The 19,684-nt window shown below is 41.0% G+C and overlaps 1 protein-coding gene across 1 annotated transcript in view; it reads right to left on the minus strand.

The window, feature by feature from the left end:
* LOC115119220 (cyclin-dependent kinase-like 5) overlaps window positions 1-19,684 on the minus strand; it is a 125,523-nt gene that overhangs the window by 104,574 nt on the left and 1,265 nt on the right. The window contains exon 2 of the mRNA XM_065016845.1: window positions 15,723-15,757. Within this exon, the coding sequence (XP_064872917.1) occupies window positions 15,723-15,757 (35 nt within the window). The remainder of the gene's footprint in view (window positions 1-15,722; window positions 15,758-19,684) is intronic.

Genomic DNA, 19,684 nt, shown 5'->3' on the forward strand with positions numbered 1-19,684 from the left:
GTACTCCTGTCCATCCCTAGTAACCGATAGATGGAGTTGTGACGACCGTTCAGTACTCCTGTCCATCCCCAGTAACCAATAGATGGAGTTGTGATGCCCGTTCAGTACTCCTGTCCATCCCTAGTAACCAATAGATGGAGTTGTGACGACCGTTCAGTACTCCTGTCCATCCCTAGTAACCAATAGATGGAGTTGTGACGACCGTTCAGTACTCCTGTCCATCCCTAGTAACCAATAGATGGAGTTGTGACGACCGTTCAGTACTCCTGTCCATCCCTAGTAACCAATAGATGCCATAACAGTTCTGTCAGAGAAATACAGGTTAGAGACACAAACAAATCCAAGTTATCACTGTTTCTACTCCTTGAACTGAGCTGCCTGGGCCTCTATAGCCTCACCCTGGATGTCAGTCAGTACCACAGTGGGGACTACAGTGCAACGAGGCCTGGCAGAACAAATCCAATGTGCCCTCATCCATCCACCCGTCCCCCGCCTGCCTGACTGTCTGCCTGAGGGAAAGACCACACTGCTACACTACAGGATAACACAGGGACTATTAGACCACACTACAGGATAACACAGGGACTATTAGACCACACTACAGGATAACACAGGGACTATTAGACTACACTACTACACTACAGGATAACACAGGGACTATTAGACTACACTACTACACTACAGGATAACACAGGGACTATTAGACCACACTACTACACTACAGGATAACACAGGGACTATTAGACTACACTACTACACTACAGGATAACACAGGGACTATTAGACTACACTACTACACTACAGGATAACACAGGGACTATTAGACTACACTACAGGATAACACAGGGACTATTAGACCACACTACAGGATAACACAGGGACTATTAGACTACACTACTACACTACAGGATAACACAGGGACTATTAGACTACACTACTACACTACAGGATAACACAGGGACTATTAGACTACACTACTACACTACAGGATAACACAGGGACTATTAGACTACACTACAGGATAACACAGGGACTATTAGACTACACTACAGGATAACACAGGGACTATTAGACTACACTACAGGATAACACAGGGACTATTAGACTACACTACAGGATAACACAGGGACTATTAGACTACACTACTACACTACAGGATAACACAGGGACTATTAGACTACACTACTACACTACAGGATAACACAGGGACGATTAGACTACACTACAGGATAACACAGGGACTATTAGACTACACTACAGGATAACACAGGGACTATTAGACTACACTACTACACTACAGGATAACACAGGGACTATTAGAATACACTACAGGATAACACAGGGACTATTAGACTACACTGCAGGATAACACAGGGACTATTATACTGCACTACTACACTACAGGATAACACAGGGACTATTAGACTACACTACTACACTACAGGATAACACAGGGACTATTAGACTACACTACAGGATAACACAGGGACTATTAGACTACACTACTACACTACAGGATGACACAGGGACTATTAGACTACACTACGACACTACAGGATAACACAGGGACTATTATACTACACAACACTACAGGATAACACAGGGACTATTATACTACACTACAACACTACAGGATAACACAGGGGCTATTAGACTACACTACAGGATAACACAGGGACTATTAGAATACACTACAGGATAACACAGGGACTATTAGACTACACTACAGGATAACACAGGGACTATTATACTACACTGCTACACTACAGGATAACACAGGGACTATTAGACTACACTACTACACTACAGGATAACACAGGGACTATTAGACTACACTACTACACTACAGGATAACACAGGGACTATTAGACTACACTACAGGATAACACAGGGACTATTAGACTACACTACTACACTACAGGATAACACAGGGACTATTAGACTACACTACTACACTACAGGATAACACAGGGACTATTAGACTACACTACACTACAGGATAACACAGGGACTATTAGACTACACTACAGGATAACACAGGGACTATTAGACTACACTACAGGATAACACAGGGACTATTAGACTACACTACTACACTACAGGATAACACAGGGACTATTAGACTACACTACTACACTACAGGATAACACAGGGACTATTAGACTACACTACTACACTACAGGATAACACAGGGACTATTAGACTACACTACTACACTACAGGATAACACAGGGACTATTAGACTACACTACTACACTACAGGATAACACAGGGACTATTAGACTACACTACAGGATAACACAGGGACTATTAGACTACACTACAGGATAACACAGGGACTATTAGACTACACTACAGGATAACACAGGGACTACAGGACTACTACACTACAGGATAACACAGGGACTATTAGACTACACTACAGGATAACACAGGGACTATTAGACTACACTACTAGGGATAACACAGGGACTATTAGACCACACTACTACACTACAGGATAACACAGGGACTATTAGACTACACTACAGGATAACACAGGGACTATTAGACTACACTACTACACTACAGGATAACACAGGGACTATTAGACTACACTACTACACTACAGGATAACACAGGGACTATTAGACTACACTACTACACTACAGGATAACACAGGGACTATTAGACTACACTACTACACTACAGGATAACACAGGGACTATTAGACTAACTACAGGATACACAGGGACTATTAGACTACACTACAGGATAACACAGGGACTATTAGACTACACTACAGGATAACACAGGGACTATTAGACTACACTACAGGATAACACAGGGACTATTAGACTACACTACTACACTACAGGATAACACAGGGACTATTAGACTACACTACAGGATAACACAGGGACTATTAGACTACACTACTACACTACAGGATAACACAGGGACTATTAGACTACACTACTACACTACAGGATAACACAGGGACTATTAGACTACACTACTACACTACAGGATAACACAGGGACTACACTACTACACTACAGGATAACACAGGGACTATTAGACTTCACTACAGGATAACACAGGACTATTAGACTACAGGGGGACTATTAGACTACACTACTACACTACAGGATAACACAGGGACTATTAGACTACACTACTACACTACAGGATAACACAGGGACTATTAGACCACACTACTACACTACAGGATAACACAGGGACTATTAGACCACACTACTACACTACAGGATAACACAGGGACTATTAGACTACACTACTACACTACAGGATAACACAGGGACTATTAGACTACACTACTACACTACAGGATAACACAGGATAACACAGACTATTAGACCACACTACTACACTACAGGATAACACAGGGACTATTAGACCACACTACTACACTACAGGATAACACAGGGACCATTAGACTACACTACTACACTACAGGATAACACAGGGACTATTAGACTATACTACTACACTACAGGATAACACAGGGACTATTAGACTACACTACTACACTACAGGATAACACAGGGACTATTAGACTACACTACAGGATAACACAGGGACTATTAGACTATTAGACCACTACTACTACTACAGGATAACACAGGGACTATTAGACTACACTACAGGGACTATTAGACTACACTACTACACTACAGGATAACACAGGGACTATTAGACTACACTACTACACTACAGGATAACACAGGGACTATTAGACTACACTACAGGATAACACTACAGGGATAACACAGGGACTATTAGACACTACACTACTACACTACAGGATAACACAGGGACTATTAGACTACACTACTACACTACAGGATAACACAGGGACTATTAGACTACACTACTAACACAGGGACTATTAGACTACACTACTAGGATAACAACAGGGACTATTAGACTACACTACTACACTACAGGATAACACAGGGACTATTAGACTACACTACTACACTACAGGATAACACAGGGACTATTACACTACAGGACACTTCACTACAGGATAACACAGGGACTATTAGACTACTACACTACAGGATAACACAGGGACTATTAGACTACACTACTACACTACAGGATAACACAGGGACTATTAGACTACTACTACACTACAGGATAACACAGGGACTATTAGACTACACTACTACACTACAGGATAACACAGGGACTATTAGACTACACTACTACACTACAGGATAACACAGGGACTATTAGACTACACTACTACACTACAGGATAACACAGGGACTATTAGACTACACTACTACACTACAGGATAACACAGGGACTATTAGACTACACTACTACACTACAGGATAACACAGGGACTATTAGACTACACTACTACACTACAGGATAACACAGGGACTATTAGACTACACTACTACACTACAGGATAACACAGGGACTATTCGACTACACTACTACACTACAGGATAACACAGGGACTATTAGACTACACTACTACACTACAGGATAACACAGGGACTATTAGACTACACTACTACACTACAGGATAACACAGGGACTATTAGACTACACCACGACACTACAGGATAACACAGGGACTATTAGACTACACTACAGGATAACACAGGGACTATTAGACTACACTACAGGATAACACAGGGACTATTAGACTACACTACAGGATAACACAGGGACTATTAGACTACACTACTACACTACAGGATAACACAGGGACTATTAGACTACACTACTACACTACAGGATAACACAGGGACTATTAGACTACACTACTACACTACAGGATAACACAGGGACTATTAGACTACACTACTAACACAGGGACACTACAGGATAACACAGGGACTATTAGACTACACTACTACACTACAGGATAACACAGGGACTATTAGACTACACTACTACACTACAGGATAACACAGGGACTATTAGACCACACTACTACACTACAGGATAACACAGGGACTATTAGACTACACTACAGGACACAGGGACTACAGGATAACACAGGGACTATTAGACTACACTACTACACTACAGGATAACACAGGGACTATTAGACTACACTACAGGATAACACAGGGACTATTAGACTACACTACTACACTACAGGATAACACAGGGACTATTAGACTACACTACACACTACAGGATAACAGGGACTATTAGACTACACACACAGGGACTATTAGACTACACTACTACACTACAGGATAACACAGGGACTATTAGACTACACTACAGGATAAGGATAACACAGGGACTATTAGACTACACTACTACAGGATAACACAGGGACTATTAGACTACACTACAACACTACAGGATAACACAGGGACTATTAGACTACACTACAGGATAACACAGGGACTATTAGACACACTACAGGATAACACAGGGACTATTAGACTACACTACAGGATAACACAGGGACTATTAGACTACACTACAGGACACAGGGACTATTAGATAACACAGGGACTATTAGACTACACTACAGGATAACACAGGGACTATTAGACTACACTACAACACTACAGGATAACACAGGGACTATTAGACTACACTACAGGATAACACAGGGACTATTAGACTACACTACTACACTACAGGATAACACAGGGACTATTAGACCACACTACAGGATAACACAGGGACTATTAGACCAGACTACTACACTGCAGGATAACACAGGGACTATTAGACTACACTACTACACACTACAGGATAACACAGGGACTATTAGACCACACTACAGGATAACACAGGGACTATTAGACTACACTACTACACTACAGGATAACACAGGGACTATTAGACCACACTACAGGATAACACAGGGACTATTAGACTACACTACAGGATAACACAGGGACTATTAGACTACGGTAGATACTGCAGACAAGTGAAGCTTCACATCAGTCATTCCTGGCAGTAACTCCACCTCCTACAGTTCTCTTCATTAGGACACTAGCCAGTAACTCCACCTCCTACAGTTCTCTTCATTAGGACACTAGCCACTAACTCCACCTCCTACAATTCTCTTCATAAGGACACTAGCCAGTAACTCCACCTCCTACAGTTCTCTTCATAAGGACACTAGCCAGTAACTCCACCTCCTACAGTAACCACACCTCCTACTGTTCTCTTCATAAGGACAGCGAGTAACCACACTCCCTACAGTTATCTTCATAAGGACAGCGAGTAACCACACCCCCTACAGTTCTCTTCATAAGGACAGCCAGTAACCACACCCCCTACAGTTCTCTTCATAAGGACAGCGAGTAACCACACCCCCTACAGTTCTCTTCATAAGGACAGCCAGTAACCACACCCCCTACAGTTCTCTTCATAAGGACAGCCAGTATCCACACCCCCTACAGTTCTCTTCATAAGGACAGCCAGTAACCACACCCCCTACAGTTCTCTTCATAAGGATAGCCAGTAACCACACCCCCTACAGTTCTCTTCATAAGGACAGCCAGTAACCACACCCCCTACAGTTCTCTTCATAAGGACAGCCAGTAACCACACCCCCTACAGTTCTCTTCATAAGGACAGCCAGTAACCACACCCCCTACAGTTCTCTTCATAAGGATAGCCAGTAACCACACCCCCTACAGTTCTCTTCATAAGGATAGCCAGTAACCACACCCCCTACAGTTCTCTTCATAAGGACAGCCAGTAACCACACCCCCTACAGTTCTCTTCATAAGGACAGCCAGTAACCACACCCCTACAGTTCTCTTCATAAGGACAGCCAGTAACCACACCCCTACAGTTCTCTTCATAAGGACAGCCAGTAACCACACCCCTACAGTTCTCTTCATAAGGACAGCCAGTAACCACACCCCTACAGTTCTCTTCATAAGGACAGCCAGTAACCACACCCCCTACAGTTCTCTTCATAAGGACAGCCAGTAACCACACCCCCTACAGTTCTCTTCATAAGGACAGCCAGTAACCACACCCCCTACAGTTCTCTTCATAAGGACAGCCAGTAACCACACCCCTACAGTTCTCTTCATAAGGACAGCCAGTAACCACACCCTCACAAAGATCAGAAATGGACATTTTAATTTAGCTGTTGTTCAGAACGTGTGACTTGCAAGTGAAGCATAACATTAGTCATGTTGTGTCTGCAGTCACTCCAAACTGATTTTTTATTTAACTAGGCAAGTCAGTTTAGAACAAATTCTTACTTACAATGACAGCAGGTTAACTGCCTTGTTCAGGAGCAGAACAACAGATTTTTACCTTGTCAGCTCAGGGAATCAATCTAGCAACCTTTACGGTTCCTGGCCCAACGCTCTAACCACTAGGCTACCTGCCGCCCCAGTCTTCCTCAGAATGGATGGTGAAGTGAAACATCGGCTAGTTCAACTCTACACCTCTGATTTTCAGCCCCCACACAAGAAAGGAACTGTTTGCTATGAGTTGTGAGCCGAAAGCCCACAGTTGAGTTTGGTTGGGGAAGCTGGAGCACAAGCACAAGCGTCCACAGCTGTGCCAATCTGTGCAAACAGAAACGCGTCTGGGAGAGAAAAGACAAATGAAAAGATGCAGTCTCTCTCTGCTGTCTGAAAATAGACCAGCCAGGAACAACACATGTAGATGACACAATCACAGGGAAGACAGGAGAGCCTCCATCTCTCTGTTTCTCCATCCAAAGGAACAATGAGAGAATGGTAAACAAACTTGAACAAAGTAAAATACCCGTTCATCAAGACAATCTCAACCATCAGGCAGCCGAAGTGGAGGGCTGTGGGTGATTGGTTGGTCAGCCTGTCAATCAAGAGACCAAACATTCTTTTGACAAATGGTCAATTCTCACCAAGCATTCAATTCTATTAGATTTGATCTGAAACATGTACTAAAAGATTCAGCTACTGAGGTGATTATGGTAGGTTTCATCTGAAACATGTACTAAAAGATTCAGCTACTGAGGTGATTCTGGTAGGTTTCATCTGAAACATGTACTAAAAGATTCAGCTACTGAGGTGGGTGCTGTTCTGCATGCTGGCTTTGACCAAGGTTGCATCCAAAATGGGACCCTATTCCCTATATAGTGCACTACATTTGACCAGGTCCTGCATAATGTCTGGTCAAAAGTAGGACACTATGTAGGGAATAGGGTCCCATTTCAGACTCAGACCATATTACAGTGAGCAGAGAAATTAAGTATTCATCAGGATTCAGGAAACCCCTTTCCACTAAAAAAGGTTTCAGGCTAAAAATACAAATAAAATACACTCAATAACAGGATTTCTGAGAGGCTATTGGGGAACATCAGCATAAAATGGCAATAATTGAGAAAGAGGTAACTTGGACTGGAACATATTTTCTGGGACATGGCCTATATATTGCAGAGAAACTTTAGTGAACTTTTCATAAAAATGATTTAGCCTCATTTGCAAATTAGTCCATATATTATTATGATGATTTTATTATGATTCTGACTTGAATAGTTCAATTAATTCAATTAGTAAATTATTTCCCAACCTGTGAATGGAGGTGTCTGCCTACTAAAACTATTGCTAGCTTCTAAAACGGCACCCTATTCTCTATTTGGTACACTACTTTAGACCAGATCCCTATGAGCCCTGGTGAAAAAGGTAGTGCACTATATACGGAATAGAGTGCCATTTGGGACATACACTATTAACTTTTCCCCCTGCTCCAAATAGTTTCCCCCCAGGCCGGATCAACTGCCCAACGAAGAGATGATCAATACAGGTTTGGCTGTAGCCTCATTAATCAATATGATGCGGAGTTGATGATGTCAACAGTTAAAGGTCCACGTTACCAACACTGCTACTGATTGACCTTGGTTCTGTTGCTCTGCCCTGCCCAGGACCACATCAATACACTACATGTTTCTGTTGCTCTGCCCTGCCCAGGACCACATCAATACACTACACGTTTCTGTTGCTCTGCCCTGCCCATGACCACATCAATTCACTACATGTTTCTGTTGCTCTGCCCTGCCCAGGACCACATCAATACACTACACGTTTCTGTTGTTCTGCCCTGCCCAGGACCACATCAATACACTACATGTTTCTGTTGCTCTGCCCTGCCCAGGACCACATCAATACACTACACGCTTCTGTTGCTCTGCCCTGCCCAGGACCACATCAATACACTACACGTTTCTGTTGCTCTGCCCTGCCCAGGACCACATCAATACACTACACGTTTCTGTTGCTCTGCCCTGCCCAGGACCACATCAATACACTACACGTTTCTGTTGTTCTGCCCTGCCCAGGACCACATCAATACACTACACGTTTCTGTTGCTCTGCCCTGCCCAGGACCACATCAATACACTACACGTTTCTGTTGTTCTGCCCTGCCCAGGACCACATCAATACACTACACGTTTCTGTTGCTCTGCCCTGCCCAGGACCACATCAATACACTACACGTTTCTGTTGCTCTGCTCTGCCCAGGACCACATCAATACACTACACGTTTCTGTTGTTCTGCCCTGCCCAGGACCACATCAATACACTACACGTTTCTGTTGCTCTGCCCTGCCCAGGACCACATCAATACACTACACGTTTCTGTTGCTCTGCCCTGCCCAGGACCACATCAATACACTACACGTTTCTGTTGTTCTGCCCAGGACCACATCAATACACTACACGTTTCTGTTGCTCTGCCCTGCCCAGGACAACTATCAATAAACTAGAAGGTTATGTTGCTGTGCCCAGGACAACTATCAATAAACTAGAAGGTTATGTTGCTGTGCCCAGGACAACTATCAATAAACTAGAAGGTTATGTTGCTGTGCCCAAGACAACTATCAATAAACTAGAAGGTTATGTTGCTGTGCCCAGGACAACTATCAATAAACTAGAAGGTTATGTTGCTGTGCCCAAGACAACTATCAATAAACTAGAAGGTTATGTTGCTGTGTCCAAGACAACTATCAATAAACTAGAAGGTTATGTTGCTGTGCCCAAGACAACTATCAATAAACTAGAAGGTTATGTTGCTGTGCCCAAGACAACTATCAATAAACTAGAAGGTTATGTTGCTGTGCCCAAGACAACTATCAATAAACTAGAAGGTTATGTTGCCCAAGACAACTATCAATAAACTAGAAGGTTATGTTGCTCTGCCCAAGACAACTATCAATAAACTAGAAGGTTATGTTGCTCTGCCCAAGACAACTATCAATAAACTAGAAGGTTATGTTGCTCTGCCCTGCCCGAGACAACTATCAATAAACTAGAAGGTTATGTTGCTCTGCCCTGCCCGAGACAACTATCAATAAACTAGAAGGTTTTTGTTCAACATGATTTCCATGTAGTGAATCAGTAAGTTGATCCTATTGTTCCAAACTACACGGGGCTTTATGTTAGGGCCTAATCATCAGGTGTAGCCAACACTGGTGAAATGACATTTCATGGGTAACCATGAACACGTATCACATCAAAATATGTCCCCATGAATACAATGACCAAAAGTGTACTTATTGCACACCACACATTCCATCAAAGAAATAGAACAGCCCCGAGTATCAGATTCTGCCTGTCTATGGATCTCTGCAGGCTTAATCTCGTTTAAAAACATGACGTCCTTTCATCAGATCCCACATACTGTAACGGGCACAAAGTGCATTCAGACAGTATTCAGACCCTTTCACTTAAAATGGATTACATTTAAAAAATATTTAAAAATCCTCAACAATCTATACACAATACTCCATAATGACAAAGCAGATTTTTTTACTTAAAAAAAAAAATATATATATTTTTACAAATGTATAAAACATAAAAACTGAAATACCTTATTTACACAAGTATTCAGACCCTTTGCTATGAGACTCGAAATTGAGCTCAGGTGCTTCCAGTTTCCAATGATCATCCTTGAGATGTTTCTACAACTTGATTGAGTCCACCTGTGTAAATTCAATTGATTGGACATGATTTGGAAACGCACACACTGCACTGTTGACAGTGCATGTCAGAGCAAAAACCAAGCCATGAGGTCAAAGGAATTGTCCGTAGAGCTCTGAGGCAGGATCGTGTAGAGGCACAGATCTGGGGAAGCATTGAAGGTCCCCAAGAACCCAATGGCCTCCATCATTCTTAAATGGAAGAAGTTTGGAACCACCAAAACTTTTCCTAGAGCTGGCCGCCCTGCCAAACAAGGCCCAGCAATTGGGGGGAGAAGGGCCTTGGTCAGGGAGGTGACCAAGAACCCGATGGTCACTCTGACAGAGCTCCAGAGTTCCTCTGTGGAGATGGGAGAATCTTCCAGAAGGACAACCATCTCTGCAGCACTCCACCAATCAGGTCTTTATAGTAGAGTGACCAGATGGAAGCCACTCAGTAAAAGCACACGCCAACCCGCTTGGAGTTTGGCAAAAGGCACCTAAAGGACTCTCAGACCATGGGAAACAAGATTTTATGGTCTGATGAAACCAAGATTGAACTCTTTGCCCTGAGTGCCAAGCGTCATGTGTGGAGGAAACCAGGCACCGCTCATCACCTGGCCATTACCATCCCTACGGTTAAGTATGGTGGTGGCAGCATCACGCTGTGGGGATGTTTTTCAGCGGCAGGGACTGGGAGACTAGTCAGGATCGAGGGAAAGATGAACGGAGCAATGTACAGAGAGATCCTTCATGAAAACCTGCTCAGGAGCGTTCAGGATCTCATACAGAGTCGAAGGTTCACCTTCCAACAGGACAACGACCCTAAGCACACAGCCAAGACAACGCAGGAGTGGCTTAGGGACAAGTCTCTGAATGTCCTTGATTGGCCCAGCCAGAGCCGGACTTGAACCTGATGCAACATGTCTGGAGAATCCTGAAAATAGCTGTGCAGCGACGCTCCCAAACCACCCTGACAGAGCTTGAGAGGATCTGCAGAGAAGAATGGGAGAATCTCCCCAAGGACAGGTGTGCCAAGCTTGTAGCGTCATATCCAAGAAGACTCAAGGCTGTAATCACTGCCAAAGAGTAAAGGGTCTGAATACCTATGTAAATGTGATATTTCCGTTTTTTTTTTTTTATACATTTGCAAAAATGTCTAAAAATCTGTATTTGCTTTGTCATTATGGGATACTGTGGGTAGATTGATGAGAAAAAACAACTATTTAATCAATTGTTTTATTTTAGACCTTAAACTGTGCCCAGTGGGTAGCGACCAATATTTTGTTTCATTTCCTCCAGTTTTTAAACTAGGACTGAGTCTATCATATAAAAGAGTGACTCATCTTTGCCAGAACAGTAGTCTACCTGGCGATTTTATTGATCATGGTCATAGTTCAGATAGGCCTAGTTTGGGTTGCTTCTGGCTAGATGTCTAAATATAGCTGTAACATCGCACTGCCTTCAATATTACAGAACGAAGATGCCTAATTGTGAGGAAGAACAGCAAGCAGGCTGCCATCCAAAGTACTGCAGACAGAATATGCTTTCCATCTGATCCTGCAACCTCCACTACAAGTAGGCTGAATTATTTAGCTACCTCTGGACTCTAGAGAAGTGACATGATATATCCCTAGTTGATTCTGCTCTGGACTCTAGAGAAGTGACATGATATATCCCTAGTTGATTCTGCTCTAGACTCTAGAGAAGTGACATGATATATCCCTAGTAGATTCTGCTCTGGACTCTAGAGAAGTGACATGATATATCCCTAGTTGATTCTGCTCTGGACTCTAGAGAAGTGACATGATATATCCCTAGTTGATTCTGCTCTAGACTCTAGAGAAGTGACATGATATATCCCTAGTTGATTCTGCTCTAGACTCTAGAGAAGTGACATGATATATCCCTAGTTGATTCAGCTCTAGACTCTATAGAGAAGTGACATGATATATCCCTAGTTGATTCTGCTCTGGACTCTAGAGAAGTGACATGATATATCCCTAGTTGATTCTGCTCTGGACTCTAGAGAAGTGACATGATATATCCCTAGTTGATTCTGCTCTGACTCTAGAGAAGTGACATGATATATCCCTAGTTGATTCTGCTCTAGACTCTAGAGAAGTGACATGATATATCCCTAGTTGATTCTGCTCTAGACTCTAGAGAAGTGACATGATATATCCCTAGTTGATTCTGCTCTGGACTCTAGAGAAGTGACATGATATATCCCTAGTTGATTCTGCTCTGGACTCTAGAGAAGTGACATGATATATCCCTAGTTGATTCTGCTCTAGACTCTAGAGAAGTGGCATGATATATCCCTAGTTGATTCTGCACTAGACTCTAGAGAAGTGACATGATATATCCCTAGTTGATTCTGCTCTAGACTCTAGACTCTCTAGAAGTGACATGATATATCCCTAGTTGATTCTGCACTAGACTCTAGAGAAGTGACATGATATATCAGCCCTAGTTGATATTTGCTGCTAACATGAATGACTTTCAGCTCCAAATGCAGGTACAGGATGCAGTTTATTTCTGTAGCCCGTCTTGCATTTTGAAAATGCATCACCTATTAAGTCTGTAATGACAGGCTACATTTGCGCAGCGATTGTGCGCGCATGTTCACATGTTTCCACACGTGCATGTGTGTGTGCGCGCGGGGTCGCAAGTTTTGTACCACACCATTTTGGGGGTTGCGGGTTAAAAAGTTTGCAAACCACTGGGACACATGATGGTGGTAACAAGTAGGGTTGGATATAGTCATGGTAGGCTACAGATGTAGGACTTCAATTTGAGCCAGTTTGCTACATCAGGAATATAAACCTCCAGCAACAGGATATTATCTGGATTAAAATGATTGTATACCTTAAGGGAACCTGGATTAGCATGTATACCTTAAGGATGGAACCTGTTATTAGCATGTATACCTTAAGGATGGAACCTGTTATTAGCATGTATACCTTAAGGATGGAACCTGTTATTAGCATGTATACCTTAAGGATGGAACCTGTTATTAGCATGTATACCTTAAGGATGGAACCTGTTATTAGCATGTATACCTTAAGGATGGAACCTGTTATTAGCATGTATACCTTAAGGATGGAACCCTGTTATTAGCATGTATACCTTAAGGATGGAACCTGTTATTAGCATGTATACCTTAAGGATGGAACCTGTTATTAGCATGTATACCTTAAGGATGGAACCTGTTATTAGCATGTATACCTTAAGGATGGAACCTGTTATTAGCATGTATACCTTAAGGATGGAACCTGTTATTAGCATGTATACCTTAAGGATGGAACCTGTTATTAGCATGTATACCTTAAGGATGGAACCTGTTATTAGCATGTATACCTTAAGGATGGAACCTGTTATTAGCATGTATACCTTAAGGATGGAACCTGTTATTAGCATGTATACCTTAAGGATGGAACCTGTTATTAGCATGTATACCTTAAGGATGGAACCTGTTATAAGCATGTATACCTTAAGGATGGAACCTGTTATTAGCATGTATACCTTAAGGATGGAACCTGTTATTAGCATGTATACCTTAAGGATGGAACCTGTTATTAGCATGTATACCTTAAGGATGGAACCTGTTATTAGCATGTATACCTTAAGGATGGAACCTGTTATTAGCATGTATACCTTAAGGATGGAACCTGTTATTAGCATGTATACCTATAACCTGATTAGAGAACCTTATTAGCATGTATACCTTAAGGATGGAACCTGTTATAAGCATGTATACCTTAAGGATGGAACCTGTTATTAGCATGTTATTAGCATGTATACCTTAAGGATGGAACCTGTTATTAGCATGTATACCTTAAGGATGGAACCTGTTATTAGCATGTATACCTTAAGGATGGAACCTGTTATTAGCATGTATACCTTAAGGATGGAACCTGTTATTAGCATGTATACCTTAAGGATGAAGAGAACCTGTTATAAGCATGTATACCTTAAGGATGGAACCTGTTATAAGCATGTATACCTTAAGGATGGAACCTGTTATAAGCATGTATACCTTAAGGATGGAACCTGTTATAAGCATGTATACCTTAAGGATGAAGAGAACCTGTTATTAGCATGTATACCTTAAGGATGGAACCTGTTATAAGCATGTATACCTTAAGGATGGAACCTGTTATTAGCATGTATACCTTAAGGATGAAGAGAACCTGTTATTAGCATGTATACCTTAAGGATGAAGAGAACCTGTTATAAGCATGTATACCTTAAGGATGAAGAGAACCTGTTATTAGCATGTATACCTTAAGGATGAAGAGAACCTGTTATAAGCATGTATACCTTAAGGATGAAGAGAACCTGTTATTAGCATGTATACCTTAAGGATGAAGAGAACCTGTTATTAGCATGTATACCTTAAGGATGAAGAGAACCTGTTATTAGCATGTATACCTTAAGGATGAAGAGAACCTGTTATTAGCATGTATACCTTAAGGATGAAGAGAACCTGTTATAAGCATGTATACCTTAAGGATGAAGAGAACCTGTTATTAGCATGTATACCTTAAGGATGAAGAGAACCTGTTATAAGCATGTATACCTTAAGGATGAAGAGAACCTGTTATAAGCATGTATACCTTAAGGATGGAACCTGTTATAAGCATGTATACCTTAAGGATGGAACCTGTTATAAGCATGTATACCTTAAGGATGAAGAGAACCTGTTATAAGCACGTATACCTTAAGGATGAAGGGTCAAATGTTACTGTGCATTTCACATAAGACTTCCTGAAGAATCAACTGTGTGACACTGATGCCGTCCTGGTCTTACCTTGTGCCTGCACTTCAGAACCACTCCATAGGCTCCTGGAGAGAGAAGAGAGGAGAACGCTTAGCAACAGGGATGTATCCAAACATCACTTATATTTGTATTAATGGTTCGGCTAAAAGAAGTTGTGAAATCCTACTATAAAGAGTTGATATTCTCTAAACAAGGTATAGATGAGAGAACTGGAGCTCATCTTCACTATGTTCTGTAGTCATTCAAGGGTGAAGAAACAGTCTTGGGAGATGTCATGCACCTCAGCTCACTTCAGCTCATCCATATTTCAAAGATGAAGACTTCAACTGTGAACCCTTCATTTGGCTTTCTGGCTTTGTTTTTTATATTTATATATATATATAAAATGTTGTTTACCCTTTTTCTCCCCAATTTTGTGATATGCAATTGGTAGTTACAGTCTTGTCTCATCGCTGCAACTCCCGTACGGACTCGGGAGAGGCGAAGGTCGAGGGCTGTGCGTCCTCCAAAAATACAACCCAACCAAGCCACACTGCTTCTTGACAAGCCAGACACACCAATGTGTTGGAGGAAACACCCTGCACCTGGCGACCATGTCAGTGTGCACTGCACCCAGCCACACCAATGTGTTGGAGGAAACACCCTGCACCTGGCGACCATGTCAGTGTGCACTGCACCCGGCCACAGGAGTCGCTAGAGCGCGATGGGACAAGGACATCAGTGCCGGCCAAACCCTCCTGTGGACGACCATGTGTGCCTCCCCATGGGTCTCCCGGTGCAGGCTGCTGTGACAGAGCCAGGGCCAACCAGGATCTCTAGTGGCACAGCTACACCACCACCTGGGAGGCCACTGCTGTCTCAGTGGCACAGTTCTGACAGATGCTGTCAGAGAAAACATGAATCCTCCATTATCTACCACATGACCGTCAGTCAGTGGTCAGTTGATAGTCAGTTTATAGTCAGTTTATAGTCAGTGGATAGGTTGGGTATACTAAGTGAATAGTCATTTTATAGTCAGTTTATAGTCAGTGGATAGGTTGACAAGGACAGTCATTTTATAGTCAGTTTAGTCAGTTTATAGTCATTTTAACCCGGTTTATAGTCAGTTTATAGTCACTTTTATAGTCAGTTTATAGTCAGTTTATAGTCATCCCCAGTAGATAGTTATTGAATAGTCAGTAGATAGTTATTGAATAGTCATCACTAGTCAGTAGATAGTTATTGAATAGTCAGTAGATAGTTATTGAATAGTCAGTAGATAGTTATTGAATAGTCAGTAGATAGTTAGTGAATAGTCAGTAGATAGTTATTGAATAGTCAGTAGATAGCCCATTGAATAGTCATCACATAGTCAGTAGATAGTTAGTGAATAGTCAGTAGATAACATTGAATAGTCAGTAGATAGTTATGAATAGTCAGTAGACAACAATAGTCAGTAGATAGTTATTGAATAGTCAGTGGTCAGTTGATAGTTATTGAATAGTTTATTAGAATAGTCAGTTTTAGTGAATAGTCAGTAGATAGTTAGTGAATAGTTGATAGTTAGTATAGTTATTGAATAGTCATCACATAGTCAGAATAGTTATTTTATAGTCAGTTCAGTAGATAGTCAGTGGATAGGTTGTAGTATACTAAGTGAATAGTCATTTTAATAGTCAGTTGAGTAGTCAGTTTATAGTCAGTTTATAGTCGGTTTATAGTCAGTTTATAGTCATTTTAATAGTCAGTAGATAGTCAGTAGATAGTCATCACATAGTCAGTAGATAGTTATTGAATAGTCAGTAGATAGTCTGTGAATAGTCAGTAATAGTCATAGTCAGTAGATAGTCAGTAGATAGTCAGTAGATAGTCTGTGAATAGTCAGTAGATAGTCAGTAGATAGTCAGTGAGATAGTCAGTAGATAGTCTGTGAATAGTCAGTAGATAGTTAGAATAGTCAGTAGATAGTCTGTGATAGTCAGTAGATAGTCTGTGAATAGTCAGTCAGATAGTCTGTGAATAGTCAGTAGATAGTTATAGTCAGTAGATAGTCTGTGAATAGTCAGTAGATAGTCTGTGAATAGTCAGTAGATAGTTATTGAATAGTCAGTAGATAGTCTGTGAATAGTCAGTAGATAGTTATTGAATAGTCAGTAGATAGTCTGTGAATAGTCAGTAGATAGTCTGTGAATAGTCAGTAGATAGTTATTGAATAGTCAGTAGATAGTCTGTGAATAGTCAGTAGATAGTTATTGAATAGTCAGTAGATAGTTAGATAGTTGAATAGTCAGTAGATAGTCTGTGAATAGTCAGTAGATAGTTGTGAATAGTCAGTAGATAGTTATTGAATAGTCAGTAGATAGTCTGTGAATGTAGATAGTCTGTGAATAGTCAGTAGATAGTCTGTGAATAGTCATCAATAGTCAGTAGATAGTTATTGAATAGTCAGTAGATAGTTATTGAATAGTCAGTAGATAGTTATTGAATAGTCATCACATAGTCAGTAGATAGTTATTGAATAGTCAGTAGATAGTTATTGAATAGTCAGTAGATAGTTATTGAATAGTCAGTAGATAGTTAGTGAATAGTCAGTAGATAGTTATTGAATAGTCATCACATAGTCAGTAGATAGTTATTGAATAGTCAGTAGATAGTTATTGAATAGTCATCACATAGTCAGTAGATAGTTAGTGAATAGTCAGTAGATAGTTAGATAGTCATTGATAGTCAGTAGATAGTTATTGAATAGTCAGTAGATAGTTAGTGAATAGTCATCAATAGTCAGTAGATAGTTATTGAATAGTCAGTAGATAGTCTGTGAATAGTCAGTAGATAGTCAGTAGATAGTCTGTGATATAATAGTCAGTAGATAGTCTGTGAATAGTCAGTAGATAGTCTGTGAATAGTCAGTAGATAGTCTGTGAATAGTCAGTAGATAGTCAGTAGAATAGTCAGTAGATAGTCAGTAGATAGTCAGTAGATAGTCAGTAGATAGTCTGTAGATAGTCTGTGAATAGTCAGTAGATAGTCTGTGAATAGTCAAGATAGTCTGTAATAGTCAGAATAGTCTGTGAATAGTCAGTAGATAGTCTGTGAATAGTCAGTAGATAGTCAGTAGATAGTCAGTAGATAGTCAGTAGATAGTCTGTGAATAGTCAGTAGATAGTCTGTGAATAGTCAGTAGATAGTCTGTGAATAGTCAGTAGATAGTCTGTGAATAGTCAGTAGATAGTCAGTAGATAGTCTGTGAATAGTCAGTAGATAGTCAGTAGATAGTCTGTGAATAGTCAGTAGATAGTCTGTGAATAGTCAGTAGATAGTCTGTGAATAGTCAGTAGATAGTCTGTGAATAGTCAGTAGATAGTTATTGAATAGTCAGTAGATAGTCTGTGAATAGTCAGTAGATAGTTAATAGAGTCAGTGAATAGTCAGTAGATAGTAGTCAGTAGATAGTTATGTGAATAGTCAGTAGATAGTCTGTGAATAGTCAGTAGATAGTCTGTGAATAGTCAGTAGATAGTCTGTGAATAGTCAGTAGATAGTCTGTGAATAGTCAGTAGATAGTCTGTGAATAGTCAGTAGATAGTCTGTGAATAGTCAGTAGATAGTCTGTGAATAGTCAGTAGATAGTCTGTGAATAGTCAGTAGATAGTCTGTGAATAGTCAGTAGATAGTCTGTGAATAGTCAGTAGATAGTCTGTGAATAGTCAGTAGATAGTCTGTGAATAGTCAGTAGATAGTCTGTGAATAGTCAGTAGATAGTCTGTGAATTTCAATCTACTACTGAAAAATGGACTTCTCTATTATCTTCAGAACTACATGTCAGATATGCCAATCAACTAATAATAAATGACTCTATGAAATGCAGAATGTACCCCATTCATCGCTCTTGAAAACCAACTTACTAACTTCCTGATATGAAGTTCCTGTCCGTGTCACTCAGTCAAGAGTGTCTTGATGGGAGAAGAAAAGCTCTATCATGATATGTTCTATAACTGGTGGTCCCTCCCTCC

This window comes from Oncorhynchus nerka, unplaced genomic scaffold (assembly GCF_034236695.1).
Source record: "Oncorhynchus nerka isolate Pitt River unplaced genomic scaffold, Oner_Uvic_2.0 unplaced_scaffold_836, whole genome shotgun sequence".
Classification (NCBI taxonomy): domain Eukaryota; kingdom Metazoa; phylum Chordata; class Actinopteri; order Salmoniformes; family Salmonidae; genus Oncorhynchus; species Oncorhynchus nerka.